The 20,987-nt window shown below is 29.6% G+C and overlaps 1 protein-coding gene across 4 annotated transcripts in view; it reads left to right on the top strand.

Moving 5' to 3' along the window:
- Positions 1-15,585, top strand: part of LOC119687147 (nuclear hormone receptor FTZ-F1 beta) — a gene marked incomplete at its 5' end in the record, with an annotated part of 45,364 nt that extends 29,779 nt beyond the window's left edge. The window contains 9 exon segments of one of the 4 annotated variants that reach the window (XR_005253108.1): positions 6,320-8,282; positions 8,345-8,623; positions 8,686-8,835; positions 8,894-8,996; positions 9,058-9,212; positions 11,117-11,475; positions 13,797-13,815; positions 13,891-14,548; positions 15,211-15,585. Coding sequence is in view for 1 of the 4 variants with exons in the window: in XM_038101350.1 (XP_037957278.1) it covers positions 6,429-8,282; positions 8,345-8,623; positions 8,686-8,835; positions 8,894-8,996; positions 9,058-9,212; positions 11,117-11,200 (2,625 nt within the window). 4 annotated transcript variants of the gene reach the window in all.
- Positions 15,586-20,987: the final 5,402 nt, after the last annotated feature.

Genomic DNA, 20,987 nt, shown 5'->3' with positions numbered 1-20,987 from the left:
TAAAGAAAGCAAAAGACAAGGCCTGTGTCTTTTACCCGCTGTCCTTTTGAGATGATTTTTTCCTAATACTTTCTGGGTTATTCATTTATCCGGAACTCAGTCGGAATGCATTCCCTACCTTTCTATTGGGGTTTTATACATTTTGTCTTTAAATATTTGTATTTTTATTTTCAAAATTTTATGCTGAACTTTTATTCTGTTTTTTAGATTCGCTTTTTTTGATTCGCTTTAGGTCGTTGACTTATTTGTTTGCCGCTATTGTTGCCTTTCTGTTCGGTTTTGTTGGTGCTTTGGAAACACTTAAAATGTTTGATGATTGTTTATTGTTGCTGTTGTGGTTGCTATAGGGAATGAATCACGTCTTCTGTTATTTCTAAAAATTTACTTCATCATCGTTCGAACTCTTTTTTATCTGCTTAACCATAAAATTAATTTATGGTTAGAAATTATTATGAGCGTATCTTTTACGCGTTCGTTTCTATCCGACAAGCAAGAGTAAACAAAATGTTCTTTTACAAACTTTTCATGGGTGAAAGATTAAATTAGATCTAGAAAGAACGTCACCAATCCCGCTCGTTATTTTGTGGTTGCTTTAACGTTTCGTGTGAAATGAAATTTACAATTCTCTTATTTTTAGTAAGTCGGTACGTTACTATACAATTCATCTAAACTATCAATATATTGAAGATAATATTTTATACCAGGGCTAATGAGATTCAAACGTACACTAGTAGATATCATCATAAAACGAAATATCACTTTATTTTTCCATAGTATTTATATGTAAATAATGACATAGATTGATGACATTATAGATTACATTATATCCTGATTCACGCCTTAATATCCCAATTTATAAAAATACTTAAATAGCGTATAGAAATACACAATAGCGTAATGATAGTTATCGAGGATCGACGATTTTTTCAATAGTTCCAAAAAATGACGTTACTACAGATTTTCTCTAGAAATGTTACGTCGATATCAAAAACGGAGCAACTTATCCTGATATTGAAAATTAAGAACCCACAATTAACTAAAATCAAATATTGGCAAAGTCTCAAAAACCATCACAATTAATCTTTATTCATTCAAATTCTTGCTTTTCTTCCCTATTTTTATTATACATAGAAAATTATGAGACTACTGTAGAAACGATGTAACAATCCCATACGATCCCAACACAATCCCTAAATATTAAGTTTCATATTTTTACTAACTTCGAGTGTTGTTCATTAATGGTATTAGAATCTCAACCTTTTGTTTAGTAAAATATAAAAAATAATCTATCGGAATGATAGGATAATAAAAAAACCTGATGCGGTTTTATTTTCTCTTTAGTTGTTAATTTTAACTCTTGTAATCTGCGTGCACCCCACCAACCCATTTCGTGTGACGTTTTTGCTTGCCAGGAATATGCGATAAGCTCTTCATAATAAGCACTTTATAATGATAACTATTGACATGGGTAACCATAATAAACACCTATAGGTAAATTCGAATATGAAGTACTTATTATTCTACTGGTTTGAGACGTAAAATCGCTGCAATTCTAATTAGTCCTACGTTCTAGTATTTATCAGTTTCTGATAAATGACGTAGGTGGATTTTAAAATGTGGAATTGCGGAGGTGGACCTTTTAGATGTAAGCACCGGTATTAAAAGATTAAAATAACTGAATTCAAATTCTTTTATTGCTCACCAAGTTCACAATATACTTTATTTATTAACAGAATGCAATTTAAAGTAGTTATTGAAAAAAATTAAAAGGAAAGAATCTTCTAATATAGAAAAGTTAATTAATCAGAGTGGTAGTTAATAGTTAATTACCAATATTATTTTTTAAATATTTATGTGTACTAGTAAAAGTCATTAGGTTACATTATTTTAGATCAGATATGACCACAATAATTTTAATATTAATAATTTTACTACTTTCAGATTTTATATAAACTGAAAAATTCTCATTCCTCTCACTTCCTTGCCATATCCTGCACTACACTTTATACTTACTCAATGCTTGTTTTTATAAAACAATCAAGCTTGTGCCATACAATCTTTGTTATCATTTTTGCGTGAACTTAAAAATCCTTAAATAACTAATTGACCTTAAGAAGTATTACTAACTGAGTTAGAAAAGTATAGATTTATTTTACCTGAAATTGAAATCTTGTTAAGCTTATTAATATATATGATTTTACATGGAATGTGCTCATGGAAATGAGGTAACGGTCATGTGGATTAAGGGACACATCGGTATTGAGCAAAATGAGAAGGCAGATGAACTTGCAAAGCAAGGATCAAGCCATAACTTCTGCGGCCCAGAACCCAGAAAAAAAAAGGAGTCAGCGGTGCATATATTGTGGCAATGTCCAGCACTGGCAAGTAGGAGGAAGTCTGTCTTGGGACACCATTGGTTTGGTGATGACCTGGCAGGCAACCTCAAGCTGAATGAGCTGCTTGCATTAACAATAACAAGAGATGTAGTTATGCGAACGGAAGCCACTCCAGCTTCAACTCAATAATGACATTCGAGAATAGAAGGACGAAAAAGTACCCAAGTAGTTTCGTGGTCTACTTCGGCTTATCCTTCACTTCAGTGGGGCCACTTGTTGAACGGTGCGCTATCCCAACGTCCGACCATTAGTAGTAGATATATGATTTTATATGTAATTCTATATAGGTATGAGCGGTTTTCTTTGAAAGTGTTGTAACTCCACTTTGACAAAAACTTCGTCAATGATAAAAATGAATACAATTTACTAAGAACTTTTTATTTATAAACGTTTTCCAAAAAAGTCTGTTAATATTTTTATTGTTTTTGTTATTACAAATTTTCATAGTTAATAAAGTTTCAAATATAATTTCTTTGAAAATGGCGTAAGTTCACTTTCCTCAAAGACACACTACTATTTAGTTCAAAGTTGTAATACGGGCGAGTGCGAGTTGTTCTAATTTTCCTCTATTTTGATTCACTTATATTCACTTTTTTTCTTCTTAAACATTTTATGAAAATATTAAAGTGGCAACCACGGCGATTTCTCTATTTAGGCTCGATTTAGTCACGTTGAAAATATTTTAAATACCAAAATTTCACTACAATATCAGCACAATTGAGAATTTTCCTTAATTAGAACGCGTGTGCGAGTTCGAGTAAATTGAGGTAAAATAAATTGAAATTTCCTAGGAATTTTTTTTACCTAATTTTTATCTAATTTACCCTACTTGAAATTTATGTCGGTATGGCAGCAAATTTGGTATTTACTAGAATTAGTAAATACCAAATTTGCTACCATACCGACATAATTTACTATTTTCTTTTCTACTATTTTCATAATTTTTAAATGCATTTTTATATGTGTGCCAACATTGTAAATGACATAAATATTTTTTTTGTTTTCCGGAATTTCGCTTTGTTTTTGATTTGCAGGATATTGATTTGGGGATTACTCTACTCAAAATTGTTGGTGTCCATTGCATATTATTAACGTAATATTTACCTATGTATTAAATGTAGAATTGCATAATTTTCATGACAATGAAATTAAAATGTATGCATGGGACGAAACTATTGCACCCAGGGGTGTCAAAGGAACTACTTCTTGTTGCTTGAAGCATTTAGAGAATGTAACCATGCAACCACATGTGGGAGTCTACAGTAGGGCTGTCCAGGCCAGATCGCGGGACAAAAAAAATCACTGACAGATTGGAGAGTCGCAGAAACAAATACATACATTCATAGTTGTTTTCGACAAAAATAAAAATACGGTTATAATGAAAAATTTAGTATTATTTATTAATTAATTCAAATGTATTTATTTGGTGTACCATAAAAATAAAATAATATAGTTGATTAAAAACATGTCGCGGGCCGCACAAACATTAGCCGCGGGTCGCATGTGGTCAGCCCTGGTCTACAGGGACATAGCGCTAGACACAAAATAGAAATTTAGAATTGGCTTAAATGTGGCATAATGTTGTTTAGTCCCCCAAGAACGCTGTACAAATTATCGACAGTAAGTTTTTATATTTCTAGGTACTCTTCTCTACCAAATGATGTCAATTTTGGAATTGTTGAGAGAAGTGTGTGTTCCCCTAAAGACTCTTATACTATCCTAAAACAATGACGCAAATATAAGAAGCTTGTATTGCATGAAATGGAACAAACTTATTTTGTTTCTACAAAACCCTTAGAAGATGCAATTCCAAGAAGGCGAAAAAATATCAAAGGTGCCGACTTAAATTGGTTGAAGATATGTTGGATATATGGGTTTTAAAAAGCAACATTATATAAACAGCGTTCTATAAAACTTCATTTAATGAGAATGAAGATGAGAATGTCACTGAATATATTGCCCTCACGGAGGAGACCACTAATCTTTACAAATACGGTACTAACACGTTTATATCATCATTCCAGACCCATCACATTCGAAAAATTTGCAAAAAATGATTGATTTATCACCATGTATTCCTCAAATACATCATGACTATTTCCAAAAACATAATTACCATATAGTGAAAAAAGTGAAAATATATTAACAGTAGTAGTAGGAGTATATTGAAATAAAGTCTCTGAATTTTGTTGTTTATTATTTTTTTTTATTATTGACGATTTAATAAAAATTTCATAAAAAGAAATTGGTTTGTTTCAATTGAGGTCCCGTAGTTAATATTTTATAAATGTAAGATTTTTACTTTGAAGTCCTTTGAAGTCGTTAAAAATATAAATTCTTGTTATTCACATTTGAAAAATGATTACATTAGAAGTTCTATACAAAATTAGTGTAATAACATATATATATCCATACTTTTCAAATGATTCAAAACCAGAATCTTAAATAGTTCCAAAAATAAAATGCACTTGCACCACTTTCGCAGAAAATGGGTCATATCAACATTGAATCTTGGATTTCCTGTATCAATAAATAACCGTTCTACTGACTTTTAATGTTATATAGAAAATCGGTAGATTATAACATACTACATTTGTGCATAGGTTAGTATTGTTGTGGGGTGCCTGACGAGTGGGGTGTGGCCTGCTCGAGTGATAAGTAATTATATGGCGTAAAACCGATTGCTTTTGGGAGCATATCCTACAACTAATATTTCTGAGAAAAGAAAAGTTGATATAATTGCTTCTGCATTTAATATTCTAGTCGAATTATGAATCATTATTTCAACAAATTATAATTTCATTAAATTAGAACAGATAATGAATATCATATTATATAAAATGCTTTACATTGTTCTTTTTTAATGAATCTAAAATTGTTAGCAGAATGTTTTTGTAAATTGTTCAAATTACATTACTCCCCATAGAATTATTCTTCTAAAATCACACTTTATCTAAATCAAGAGGTCAAGTTTCTCATAGGAGGTTTTTTATGTCATAAAAATAATGTTTATTTAGAAATTCAAATCCATTTGCATTTATTAATTTTAATTTTAATTTTAATAAATTCTTTAAAATTGAGTTTTGAAAGAAATTAGTAACCTTGCCACAACGTAGAACCAGCCACTTCACAAGACAGACGGTGATTTCACCTTTGTTTTATTGGTCAAGAAGTGGCATGTACTCTATCGTTGTTCTAAGCGCAAAATATGCTGAAATAAATATAATGCACTAAATCGAGCCATCTTTTTGCACTATGAGAAGATTTTCCACAATTTCTTTTACGCGCAAATAGACGGCCAGGCCACTTAAAGTCATTTGGTCGGTGCTCTGTATTGAGAAAAATGTCTCCAAAGAAAGCCAAAACTATTTCATTTAAGAATGATTCAGAGCTTGAAGAAACATTTTTGATCGCATTCAGGTTTACCTTTTCTTTTGGCCCAGAAACTGGTTTGCAGAATATATCATACTTATTGTTGTAATCTTTAGCAAGATGAGCAACATTAAATAATGATAAAGTATCTGGTAGATACTATAAATTATATGAATATTATGGTTAATGTTTAAAAGCATTGATGAACTCCTTGCGTTTTTGACTTTGGATAATATTTAATAAGAAGTGATAATTTATATGCAATATACCTAAATTGTATATCAGAACAAATTATTGTTCTTCAAAACTTTTATTTCAATTCTCAGAATTTGAAAATATTTTAAAAGAATTTAAAATCTGTAGTGTGAATTACAACAACAAAAACTCTTTTTATATTATTTTAATTAATTGAATTTTTGTTTTGAGTATTGCGAAATGCTCATCGTCAGTATTATTGGAAATTAATTCTTATATTTAATTATTTGTGAAATTTTATTTTTTTGTTTATTTGCAATAAAAAAGTATAATTATTTTTTTGTTTTTATTTTTAGCTTTACTCAACCATGACCCTTCATCAGCGCCATCTATCGAATTTTTATAAATTGCAATAATCAAATGTAAACACAAAAGACTTGATCCAGGAGTTAACATGTCAGACACATGTTAAGCCTAGACGAAAAAGGAAATAATTTTTTTATCAAATTTGTTAAAATGTCGGCAATTAAATCCGAAAAATCAGCAGTATCGGCAGCTCCCAATGCAAAGACTTCCGCTACTCATTTTTGTAATGTCATACCTGGTACTGGCTATCATTTACCCTTAAACATGAGCAGTCATTCTACATCAACGTCGCTTACAACAACTACGATACGAAATAATGTGTCGGTGACAAATATAAAATGTGAAGTGGATGATGCAAGCACGCCGAATGGCAATGTTGTACCTGTTATTGCTACAGTTGCGCCTAACATGACCTATTATAATAACTCAGCAGGTGGCGTAGGTATACGCATACCAGTTACGAAAACTGAAGATTCCGATTCCGAAGCGGAGTTAACCAATATTGAGAATCAGAAAGTTACTCGTAGAACAAGTGCAGGCAATGTCAGTGTTAGCAGCGCGACTGCAATAAATAAAAATGGACCACGGCCAATGTCGTGGGAGGGAGAACTTTCGGAGACAGAAACAACTGAAACAGAGGTAATGGATACTGAAAACTCAACGAGTATAAGTTTGCGCACAAGTACTAGCACTGCGAGTGGTTGTGGTAGTGGCATTTCTGTTATTAAAAGTGAAGCAACAACTACTACGCATACTCCAGGTCAGCAACATACACCACATCAACAACCGCGCACACGACCATCAACGATCAAACCAGAATTGGAGCAAATTTGTGTTGATATACATAATTCATCTATTTATTCGCACCACACGAAGCTGAAGTTAGCACCTACGCAAAGTGATCCCATCAATCTAAAATATGAACCTGAGGCGAGTATGAATTCGCCATTGCTAGCTCGTAACAAATCGACAAATTTACCACTTCCAGCAAATCCGAGTCCTGATTCCGCCATACATTCCGTTTACACGCACAGTTCGCCATCACAATCTCCGCTTACATCACGACATGCACCGTATACACCCTCGTTGAGTCGCAATAACAGTGATGCATCTCATAGTTCATGTTACTCGTATAGTTCCGAGTTCAGTCCCACCCATTCACCTATACAAGGTCGTCATGCGACTCCATCATCGACTATGTATCCTAATTTTAATGGCTCTTTGCATCATTCCGTTTTGTACCGTCCTATATCCGTAGAAAATGGTAGTAATGCTACCGTGTCTGAAGTACAAAATCTTTCCATGGACGCACAAGTGCCACCTCTAAGTGTCGGCACCACAGACAGTACTTTACCATCATCAGCTGCAGGTATTTCCAGACAGCAGCTGATAAATTCACCGTGTCCTATTTGTGGGGATAAAATTTCTGGTTTTCATTACGGCATTTTTTCGTGTGAGAGCTGTAAAGGCTTTTTCAAGCGGACAGTACAAAACCGTAAAAACTATGTTTGTGTGCGAGGTGGACCTTGTCCGGTGAGTATATCAACACGCAAAAAGTGTCCAGCTTGCCGTTTTGAAAAGTGTTTACAGAGAGGTATGAAACTGGAGGCTATACGAGAAGATCGCACTCGTGGCGGTCGATCTACTTATCAATGCTCATACACACTACCCAGTTCAATGCTCAGTCCTTTACTTAATACTGATCAGCAAGTTCAAAGCATATCAACAGCAACAACAACAAATCAACAATATCAGCAGCGTTTGAGCGGTACGAATACAATCTCTAACATGGGAGTAACGCATTCCGCATCAAACGGCTGTGTATCCAACAGTGGGCAAACTTTCAAAACAGAACAGAGCGATTGCTTAAATGTCAGCAGCGACAATGCACTCAATGGCAGTAGTAATGCGGCAACTACTACGCGTGCAACCAATATACCAGTTCTGTTGCAAGTAAGCCTAACTCGATTTATTGCAAAAATCTAAATTTTTATGAGGTTTTCTTGTTTTATTAGGAAATTATGGATGTAGAACATCTTTGGCAATTCAATGAGGGTGAACTAACACGTGTAAATCAACCGCTGTCATCATCGTCTTCGTCTCATGCAACAACATCCTCCACTAACCCAACCGGAACCAATCAGGTGACTAATCCACTGCTGGCCAGTGCAGGTTTTGGGAATGGTGAGAACACCAATCCAGATTTGATAGCGCATCTGTGTAATGTGGCTGATCATCGGCTCTACAAAATTGTCAAATGGTGTAAAAGTTTGCCACTTTTTAAAAATATTTCGGTGATATTTGTACTCCTAAAAATAGATGATAGTCGTGCTATAATATTGTTATATTCTTTCAGATTGACGACCAGATATGTCTGCTTATTAATTCGTGGTGTGAGCTTTTACTGTTTTCATGCTGCTTTCGTTCGATAGACACACCGGGCGAAATAAAAATGTCGCAAGGCAAAAAAATAACGCTCACCCAAGCAAAATCAAGTGGTCTGCAGGTATTTTTAATTTTGAAGCATATAGAGCGACAATATATTAAGATTATTACTCTTATAGGCCTGCATTGAGCGAATGCTTAACCTAACTGACCATTTAAGACGCTTACGTGTTGATCGTTATGAGTATGTAGCGATGAAAGTGATAGTTTTGCTACAATCCGGTAAATGCAAAATCATACATAACAAAATAAATTATTATTGTAATATTTTTGAATTTTATAGATACATCCGAATTACTAGAACCAGTAAAAGTACGTGAATGTCAGGAGAAAGCATTACAGAGTTTACAAGCATATACGCTTGCCCATTATCCAGAAACGCCGTCCAAATTTGGCGAGTTACTGTTGCGCATACCTGATTTGCAACGGACGTGTCAAGTGAGTTTTACTGGAATTAGATATCTTGTGTGGTTGTACATGTACTATATGTCATTATATAGTATTACTTTGTTGATCTCGTGTACGTTAACCTATGAAGAAAAATAAATAGCTGTTTATAAAGTAAATTTTTAGATTTGACATCAAGATTTGTTGAAACCAACCCTTAAATTTTTTAAAAATTCTTAACTTCTACTTCAAGCAAGAAGAAAATTAAAGAAACCACCTAATTAGATTATAACTACTAGTTGTTAAGTGTTACGGCAAGTTGAAGTTTCTAAAAAGATGTATCAGAAATCAGATAAGAATTGATGAAATAAATTCAACATATGTATGTTTACTGAAACCCATGAATTCTTAGTGAAGTATAACTTCGGTTTTTTATTTTATTTAAATAATCAGTCCACTAAAATTCAGGTTCTTGTTTTATATAGTCTAATTACTAGAACATGTAATGAAATGTCTTAAAAGTCCTGTCGCTTATAATCCTGTATTTTTACAGATTTTTTGTTTTTGTTTTTTTTTTTGTTTAAATGACTGGTGCAATTAAAGTCGACTCACTCTCGAAGGTCTTGTTATATATAAACCAATTAGCACATACATATATATGCCTTATTTAAGTATTTTTTTGTATAATTGAATTTTTCTATGTTTAAAAAGTAATCATTATTTAAACTTTTCGCACATCTCATTTATATTTGTTTATATTATTCTTATTGAGTTGGGGGACCAAGAGATTAATTTTTGATTTTGTTTCAGTGATTAATTCAATGAAACTCATGTCTCCATCAGTAGCCTATCAGTGACAATTATTCAGCCCCCACATTGCTATTTTCAAGTATGTTTCGTTTAATTCATTTTTTATTTTAAAAAAATTAACACCTTTAAGCACTCTTGACACCTTACTAATATCTGTTTAAACTAATAATACTGAGTTGGAATATCTGGCAATGTTAGCTAGTTATTCTATGATGACTTATTTTATTATAAAATGCCCACATAAGCTAGTTCTATCTTTTACGATACAGATTGAGTCTTTTTGTTTATGTATATAGTGATGAAGCATGAGCTTGTAATTCAAAATATTATAATATATTCGATTATAGTAGAATAAAATCAATAGAATAAGAGCAATAATTTAGCAACAATTTAGCAATAATTCTTCAGGAAATTTCAGTTAATTGGTTCAATAGAAATAATATCTTTTTTTGAAGTGCAATTGTCATTTAATGTACTCCTCTTATAAAGCTTTAAAAAAAATGTATTGGGTTAGGTTATTGTGGCTATCGATCTACCATATATTAATTAATTTGATATCTAGCATCGTTACTGCTTTTATATATGGATTCATTTTAAAGCCTTTATAAAGTCAAAGAGCTGGACGTATAAGTGTTAAAGAAACTTATTTTACACATAGCCAGGGTTACAGAAAAAGTGTTAAACTATTTTGTTGTCTACCTAATGGGATGGTAGTTCTAGCCTGACTACTGCCTATTAAATAGCCTGTCAATGATTGTAGAATGGTTGTATTACGATCTAAGAAATATTCCCTCTAAAGCAATTTTCTTGGCTTTCTTCAATCAAGTTTCAGCCACATGAATCTATAAAATAAACAAGGCTTGGATTGTCTAAGACCTATTGGTTTCTTACACGACACTATTTTTCAATAATAATTTTCACGTGGCAATAGGTATTCCAATACCGCTTATGTCTGTACTCTGGAAAAGGTGAATATACATTACTATTATCGATGTGTATTTAACTTAATATTAATTTTATATTTAAGTATTTTGTATAATTTTTTAATGTATTTTGAAGGATGTTGAATGTTGTCTGCTTTACATTTCTGGTGTTCTTTTAATATTATATATAATTATTATTACGTTTCTTCTTACTTTTAATAGCTTGGCAAGGAGATGTTGACTATAAAATCTCGTGACGGCGGCGATTTCAATTTGTTAGTGGAGCTGTTACGTGGGGAACATTGACAAATGCTACTTCAATCAACAAAATTTTTATCAAATAAAATTTATCTTATAGCTTTGAACTGCAACAGAAGCTATACTTCAGAAACAGTAGCAATGCGATGAAAAATACGATAGTTCTCTCATTTTCAATAAACGAAAATGCAAAAGCTATAATTTAATATATAAGGAAATTCATTATATGTTATAAAATGAATTCGAAAGGAGCAGTGAAGGAAGGAATAGAAAACATGTGCCTAAATCGTGAAACTGATAGAATTCCATTTAAAACGTATAAAGTTAGTGAAAGATACTAATACTAATACAAAGAAGACAAAAAAAAAAAAAATAATATGAAATTATTTGCCAAATCTTATTTTTAATTTGTCTTCTTTACTTAATAATAAGAGATTCAAATAAATAATAGACTTTTCAAATGCAAACGACACAAATCAAATATGTACATAAAATATTTATATATTTTTTAATATATAAAATTATATATATATATATATATATCTGGAAATATATATATATAGATATATATATACATAGATATATATATATATAGATATATATATATATAGATAAAAAATACTAAAAACAAAAAAAAAATTAAAAATCAAATTTAACATAAAATAATTATACTTAAAAGTATTTATATTTTTAATTAATATTATATAAAAAATAATTATAAAATTAATGTGTATAAAAGAACTTCTTAAAAGCACACATGGAAAACGAAAAGACTATTTTAGATAAAGAAGAACTAACTAAAAAGTATATTATTCTATAATATTTTGATTTCAAAAGTTAATGAAACTGTTTTAGTATCAGTTTATTACAGAAACAAATTCATTTTATTATGCCAACTATTATATATTTATTTATGCATATATATATATATATAAGACTGTTATGGACACGTGTATGTAATTTGTATTGTATTTTATAATTATTGAGGAATTAGTATTCGAGCATGTTTAGTCCTTTCGGTTCAATAATCTATAATCTCTCCATTGGCAATAAATTTGACTTTCAAAGTAAATAATTATTTATTTGAAAATGTCTAATTATTAAAAATTTCAATTTTGATTTGCTTTAATTTACATAATTAAAATTTTTTAAACTCGAAGAGTATAAACTGCTTTTTAAAAAACAGTTGATATATTTTTTTGATAAAAAATAAGACTCAAGTCATAAATTTTCTACTTAGTGCTGAGGTCTACATTCGTAAATCTTTTCAATATCAACTCCTTATTGTAAGGCTGTATTTTATATTTAATTATAAATAGTATTTTTGTTACTATTATATATGTATGTACTATATACGCTTCATAGAAAAAAAAATTTGTTAAGAACTACGATAGTTTTTTGACCTGTGATGATTTGATATGTGCACAGTTACATTGCATTGAAAAAGTATTTGAAAAAAGTATTATATACATATAATCTACCTGATATAGCGATTTCTTGAAAAACTCGTCTGTCACATTTCAGAACACAAAAATGTTCTTTTTTCATGCCGCAATCAAGTACCCATCTATACCATACGGATTGTGTACTATAAACTTGAAAGAATAATAACTTTAATTTAAACTATGTTAATTAGTTCTACAGTGCACGGTTGGAAATCGATTTCACGATAACCGAACCCTAATTCCATTGAAAAAATAGTGTGGAATTAATATAAACTAAATCGTTTTTATTTATATACATATATTTATATATATACATTTTATATATATTTATATTTTTAAAAAGTTGGAGATTTTAAGTTGCTTTTTTGGCAAATTATTTTTCAAAATAATGGCTGAATCACGTAGTTCATATAGTGCTGTTGTCGGGTTGTCATTTTCCAAAGCCCATTATATGCACATGTCAATCGATGTAATAACGTCGTCTACTTTAATTTTGTTTTCTTCATGACCACTGTCATATGAAATCTCCGCTTCCGCTTCTGATAATTGTATTTGGTCCTCATTACTTTCTACGGAAATAATTCACTGCAAATACCACTCCAAAATTCTCTTTGGTCTTTTCTATATGAAAGATTCGGAGATTTCCCTTATTGCTGCTTATTTTAAGACAAAAATGTGGCATAGCATTGCAATCAAACCAGGGAAGTAGATATACATATTACAGTTAGAATAAAAAAATAAAAGTCGCAAAAATAGAACCTTTTTTGTTAACTGTCGCCATTGTAGAACCTGCAATGCTAAAAATTAAGCTGTCGCGATAACTGGCCCGTCGCGATAATGGATTGTCGCGAATATTGAGCGTGCACTGTATTGTTATTATTGCATTAATCAATAAAAAACGTTCATGGAACAATAACCAAATTCTAAAAACAATTTCAAAATGCCAAAAAAAAAACAATTATAAAATTATTTAAATATAATGCTTTTAATGCTCGTAAATGCTTATTCCTCAATTAAAATATTTTAAAAATTTGTATTCTAACAAAAATAAAAAGTAACGTATTTCTACCAAATTATGTACTTATCTTCTATAATAAGTGTATTTTCTATATATGTATGTGTCCTCTATATATGTCACTTCACATATGTGGGTTCTACTCACGTGCTTCTTAACATTTCTGAAATCTTCATATGTGTAGTTATCTTATTATATTTGAGGTAAGTCAATTTAAAATTTATTAAATAAATTCTATAAGCGTATTGATTAATTTTGCAATATTTTTATAATTTTAGAATCCAACTACTCGACTAGATGAGTTTACTGCTACACTTAATTGTGGATATTTAAATCCATGGACTGTGTAAAAATATTTCAATGCATCGATTTCTTATTAAAGTAATGACAGTTCTATACAGTCGTATACGATGACTCAAATAGAAAGCTCGCGATTAAAGGGTGGAGATCTTTCACATTACAATTCAAATGTTGAAGAAAATTGTTTTACTAATGTTTATGCAATCGCAGTAGAATCTAATGATATAAACAATATAAGCTAATGATATAAACAGAGTGATGTATATATACTCTCTTGAGTCTACAAAACTTATATTGAGAGTGAAACTATCAATAGATCGTAGTATAAACATTGATAAAAAAACGAAATCAGCTGAACTGTAGCATGTGTACCAAAACCATGAATGAATATGAATAACTAGTGATATAAACAGTGATTGATAGAGATGTAAACATGGTAGTAGAATCTGCAGACTGTATGCTGGACGCGAAACTATCAATAGCTAACTTAAACGAGCCTGTAGAATATGCACCGAAAGCAAAATTATGCAAAGCTTCTAGTATTTACAGTAATACTAATGCTATTTTGATGGAGTATATTACGATATTTGAAGCAAATCTATCAAGGGCTACTAGAAGGCTGTAATGAAGATAGAGGTAATAAAAAAGCAGTAAGTATCAAACTCAACTTCACATTATGTATATAATTTTTTTAAATCTAATAGTAGAGCAGATTTAATATTAAAGTTTAATTGTGCCAAATTTTCTTATGTTTTTCAATACTGAAATTTAATGAGTGATAATCGCTTAAAAATAACTTGAGTATAATTAACAATAAACAAAATATAAAAGCTATTATTAGATTCCTAAGAATTATCTAAGAATTAACATTTGATTTTGGGATACATATTCTGCTATATACTATATATGAACAAAAAAGTTTACAAAGTTCATAAATTAAATTAGTAATATATGAAATTAAATATAACATATTAAATATTAAAGAGGATATTGTTATTGTTCTGGTAAAACTTGGAGATCTATCAAGCAGATAAAAGGAAAAAGATGAAAGGAACTACAAAAACGTGCACATGGGTTGGGAAGTGATTAGGTGATGGCAGTGTGCGAAAGTAAGGGATCTGTTTAGGAACAAGAATGGTTTGAGAGTGGGTGGGATTTTCATTGAAGTCAACTTGGGTCAAGGCGCAGATATCTAGTCTATTATATAGAGCTAAAGAATAGGCTACTTTTAGATATTAGCTATTTACGAAATCATCTTAATAATTACTAATTATTATTATATTAATTTTTTTTTTTAGGAAGCAGGTTCGCTCAATGTAAAGGACTTTTATATAAATAAATAAACCGATGCAAAATTTTCAGTAGTACACCAGTTTGGTATAAATACTGATCTTATAATATTCTATGGCCACAAATACAATCCAATTAAGAAAACAACACTTATGTCAATAAGAAATTTAAAAGAGAATCGAAACACTTAAATCAACACAGAAATCTAGCCAAAGTGCAACTAGATCGAAGATTAATAAGTGTGCATTATAACAGTTAAAAAAAAACAATAATATATGCATATATATGTATTATAAACACAAACTTCTATATGGCATTTCGCAAAAATGTATTATCTTATATATATAATTTAATTTTAGAATTAACACTCTGTCATATCTTTAAAAAATTTGTCGCAGCTATTCGAAAAGAAACCTTCAATTGAAACTAATTTTTTATGTGCAAGGATAAAATCGTTTTTACAAAACAATATAGTATTTAGATTTAGTGCAATTAAAATGATTATAAAGAAAATAAATAAAATTAAAATTAAGTATATTTTATAGCAGCTGTGGTAGTTATTAGTAGAGTTTTATATTATCTATTATCTACTTTGTATTCCACATTTTGAGATCTTATACATCTTTTCAATAATTTTAGTTGTCTTTGTAATGATGACTTCTTTGAATATAGTGAAAAGTCTCTCTTGATGGATATCCTTGTTAAGCGAACACCTTTCGTTGGTAGTATTTCACAATTTTACTAGAAACAATTTAGTACCTATGAATAGCATACTCCATACAACCAAAAATTGTTCGACCATAAGAGTCCGTTCATTGTAAAATTTTCGACGCAGATCAATGTAGTTACGATATAACTTCTTATATTTATTTAACTATCGCTCTAATCATAAACACACATACACACACGAAGCTTGTATTTTAATTGTTCTATATTATTTGAGATATTCATAAATCTAGTAATCGCATATATTGGTAACTGTGAAGTACTAACAGCAAAATATATGCATTCGAAATGTATTTTGTTATTATGTTACTCGGTTACTGAGTTCAGTGCACGAGATCGTGAGTACCCCTATTGTTTTATATTTGTCTTCCATTAAAAACTACACTTTGCTAGGGTTGCTGTTTTAATCTAGTTTATGTGATCGTCATAGAAAATTTTAGTATAACTAATGAGAGAATGTAATTGTGGAATGTAATCATTCGTCCCGTCAGTTCTTAGTTCTTAGTAATTTAATCTTTATAATAAAATTATATGTTAGTAATCATTTGGTTGACAGAATTGTGTTTTCTTCTTCATATATAGTGATCGTAGGATCAATGTTACAATGCTACAAATCGAATCGCTAACAACCTTAGCATATGAATCCATGACATAGTCAGTTTTTAATATCCCTTCCGGGTTTATATAATTAAAGCCCGCCGTATTCGGTTCGTTTTTCTTTATAAAATATAAAATTCATTTATAAAATTCAAGTAGAAAATTCAGATTTTTAGCTGACAGAAGGATTTTAAGAGTTTGTAGAATGATATTGATGTTGTTATTAGTATACTGCTGCAGCTGTTATAGATTTATATACTTATATGTATAAACTTTTCAAAGCATGAGTTGCATTAAAACATAAGTTGCAATTCATTAAAATATATAAAATTTTAATTTTATCTTTTTATCATTAATGAAGTATAAAATCCTGCAACAGGATTAAAAAACATTTACATATTAGTTTAAACATATATGTATAAGTTTTAAAAAATATTTTTACTTTAAGTTAAATTAATAAATATATATTTAAAAAAGCTTGTTTTTGTAAAAAACTTTGTTCTTCCTAATTACTTAAAATTAAGCCAATCCCATACCCCACCATAAAATCACTACATAGCTCTCAAGCTTCCAATACTCTCAAATTTCCATTTAATTAAAACAAAAAGTTAAAAAGTAAATAGATTATAAACAATAATTTACATTACCTTAATATCGCAACATAATCAAAATTAGTTTAAAAACATTATTTAATTCCTTATTTTTAGTATATAAACCGCAATTCTTATAAGAATTTAAAAAACGACCTCTTCAATAAGAACATTAAAAATGTTTTCTTCTTATTAAATTGCTTACTTGTACCAGAGATTTTGATGTCCGTAATAAGATAAGTGAAGGTGCAGTATCTATATTTCATATTTTTTTCCTTTCTTCTTGTGTTCATATATTTCATGATCTGCTGTAACAATATCAATCCATTGTAATGTAGAACTCCCCGACAAGAAATCGTGACAGTTGGAAAAAGTTCGTTATGGTCCAATGTTCCCCTGCGAACGTACTGGAATGAAGAAGAAGAATATTGTAGACCAGTCACCTATACTCCTCTCACAAGAGTTGCCGAAATAATGTAAGACTCTTGAAGGCTACCAATATAAAGCTTTCAATATACCTTTATCAGTACATATACTAGTACGTCTTGTAATTACCAATTGCTCGCATGTACCCTCTTATTTCAAAGAGTCTGGAGTTCGTTTGCGTTGGTTAATTCCTTTCAAAACTTTTAGGGTGACTTATTTGTTATATATTTAATAAATCTGATGATCAATACAAGTTTTGTAATGGAGTCGGTAGCAGTGGGAGAACAGAATTAAATGGATGAGACGTGTGGTTAAGCGGCCCTCCAGGTTGTTGTACTTGTAAACACTCTTGATGAGAACACGTATATTCTTGATATTGCATTTATAATATGTTAGATCTTTTTTAATAGTTTCTGATAAATCTCTGTTTTGGATGTTTTTGCACTAACCCGACAAACCATATTAACTGCATTTCATTTTGCTATTATCAAATTAAAATCACTTTTTTAAAAATAATCTCCCATTGCTGGAACTAGAAATTTTTTGACTTATGGCTGGCTATCCGATTAGGAACTGAAATATTTTACGATTTGTAGACACATATATAATTAAAGAAGTTGAATCGTTTCTAGAAATAATTTATAAATATTTTTTCTATTTAATTTTTTTCTATTTAAACTAAACAAATTAATTAATTAAAAGATTTATGGCGTGCTTATTGAATGGTCGTTTTAGGAACAAAAGCAACTGTGTTGACATAATAATTTATTTTTTTTTATTTTTATTATTGTTGGAACAAAAATTTTGTATTATTTATTTTTAAAATAATTATATTTTAGTAAACGTACTACTTAAAAAGAACTTTGATTTTTATTGTAAGCAATTAGTTATTTGTTTATATACATTAAGCCTGTTTTAACATTTCTTTTTTCTGCAATATATTTTTTTATGTAATATGTCATATTTTTATTTTAGATATTTATTTTTAACGTTAATTGTTTTAACTTTTAAGTGGTTTGGGTAAATATATAAAAATATTGTATTATGTTTAAGGAAAAGTGTAGTAAAATGTGTGCCTTTTCTTAAGAGTATAAGCAAAAGCTTTTGCAGGGTGTAAAGTAGAAGATATTTAAAATATGAAAAATTAAATATTTAAATAATTTTAAATAGCAAATGTCTAATAAACAATGTAACGTTAATATTAATTTTTTTATACATATAATAAATTAAGTTTACCTACAACAATAGCACCGAACATCCTGCAAAACTTGCAATTAGTATTTTATTTAGATTAATTAATAAAAGTTAAAAGATAAAATGTGTAAAAAAAAAAATAAATATGTAATCAAATCTCAAAAATGTACTTATTCCTAAAAATAATTATTATTTTATAATATTAAATATAATATATTAAATATGTAAACATTTTAAGTGAGGTTAGAATTTTTTAACATTGAGTGAAAATTGACTGATGATGGTTAAGCACAAAACAAAATAAAAAAATAAAATTTAATAAGTAAAATAAATTGAAACAAAAAAGTTGATTTAATTTTTTTAAAAATTTTTAAAACTTAAAAGACCAATTAATTTTTTCATATAAAAAAAACGAATATATAATTAAAAATAAATATTTTAATAAAGAGAAAACAAAAAAGAATGTACATATTAAAAACTGGTATAAAAAATTAATTGTTTTTATAATACAAGTTATATTTTGTGACAATTTACATGGAAATTAATTTGTATAAAATAATTAAATAAATTAAGGAATTTATGATAAATATCAAAACCAGAAAATTTGATTTAATGTAGAATTTTAAAATAAATAAAAATTAATATGTGTGGAAACAAACTATTTTTGTGTCGTAAATAAATTAAATTAAACACCCCTATATATATATATATATGTATGTATATATAAACAAAAATAAATAAACATGTTTTGTACGAAATTTATTTGTATTCATATTTCAATATAAACTTATGACTAATTAATGCTTTAAAAAGAGAGAGAGAGAGAGGCAGAGAGAGAGAGAGGGAGAGAGAGAGAGAGAGTGAGAACAAAATAGCTAGTTAAAATGTAGAGAGAATGCAAATAGATACGTTTAAAACTGGTTGGTGGAGTTTAGCAATACTAGTCAATATGTCAAAAAGTAGCAGTTGCGAGGTTCGATATTTTGTAACTATTGGAAGAAGCAAACAGTACTTGCTTTTGGTATACGAGTATATGTAGATCCGGTCATTCCTGGAACCATTGGTGTAGGTATTTTTATTTAATTTGTTTATATTTCGTGACTATTTCGATAGTATAGTCATATTCAGATAGTTCTTTCTACAAATACATCTGATCGTAAAAATTGAAATGATATTAGATTTCCGATATCCAATTCTCTAAACTTTAGGATATTTGGCGGAATAGTTATTTTGGATATGCGAACATCAAATATTATTTAATAACTTTTGTAAAAATCGTTCTTAATAAACCAAGTCTGATGTGTTTGTTTTTAGTAGAAATAAAAGCGATCATCGTCGAAATAAAATCGATGAACAGTATGACAATTGAGAAAAGGTATGTTGAAAAGGATTTTTAAACTGGAAAATTTCAGAGCATTGGAAAATTGCAGGACGAGACTCACCGAACTAATGAATTGTTATGTTATCTATTCCGAATCGATTAATTTTAAAATTTCTAATTTAGGATGTGTCGAAATAAAACTACCAAGAAGGAAAGATGTTCTATAGTCTACCCGTCCTCCACAAGTAGTAGGAGGCCTGGTAAGAGCTTCTTGTAGCAGTTACTAAGACTGGGCATAATAGTTGTCTGCAGCTCTTGTAATACACAATATAGCAATAGATGTTCCATTGACTTTTGGTAATATTCGTTTAATAAGTTGATAGATAATGTGACCCCACTCAATGTTTACTTCAATACGATTACAATTAAGTAAACAGTTGATATACAACGTGACCTCATTCAATATATATGTGGGAGCGAAAAGAACATACGAGAAAACGCTCGTACCGAACTCATCGACGCAGCAGTGAGAGCAATACAACGAAGTGAGTCAGTTGAAGTTGAAACGCCAAGCGAAGTAGTTAAAATCGAGACACCAAACGAGACGGCGGCTAAAATTTTACTATAGCCTTAATTTTTCATTCTCATAATTTAATTTAATTTATAATAATAATTTAACTTTTTAATAAATAAAACTTTACTTATAGAATATTAATATTATTGTAGAATATTAAAGTTCCAATATATCAAAACTAGGGGAGAGAGTCCTTCTTGGCTTAGTACTTAGAAGTCTAGGTTTCTAAGCCGGAAAGCGTTGATGCGATTTAGGAGAGAGGGAAGTGGGTGAAGGGATCGTGGTTTATAGTATAGTAACTTATATTGTGAATTTATTAGAAATATTAATCTTTTTATTATATATTCGTATAATGCC

Source organism: Teleopsis dalmanni, chromosome X, assembly GCF_002237135.1.
Source record: "Teleopsis dalmanni isolate 2A chromosome X, ASM223713v2, whole genome shotgun sequence".
NCBI classification, from domain to species: Eukaryota; Metazoa; Arthropoda; class Insecta; order Diptera; family Diopsidae; genus Teleopsis; species Teleopsis dalmanni.
The sequence above is the reverse complement of the archived record's forward strand: the minus strand, read 5'-3'. Positions and strand labels throughout refer to the sequence as shown.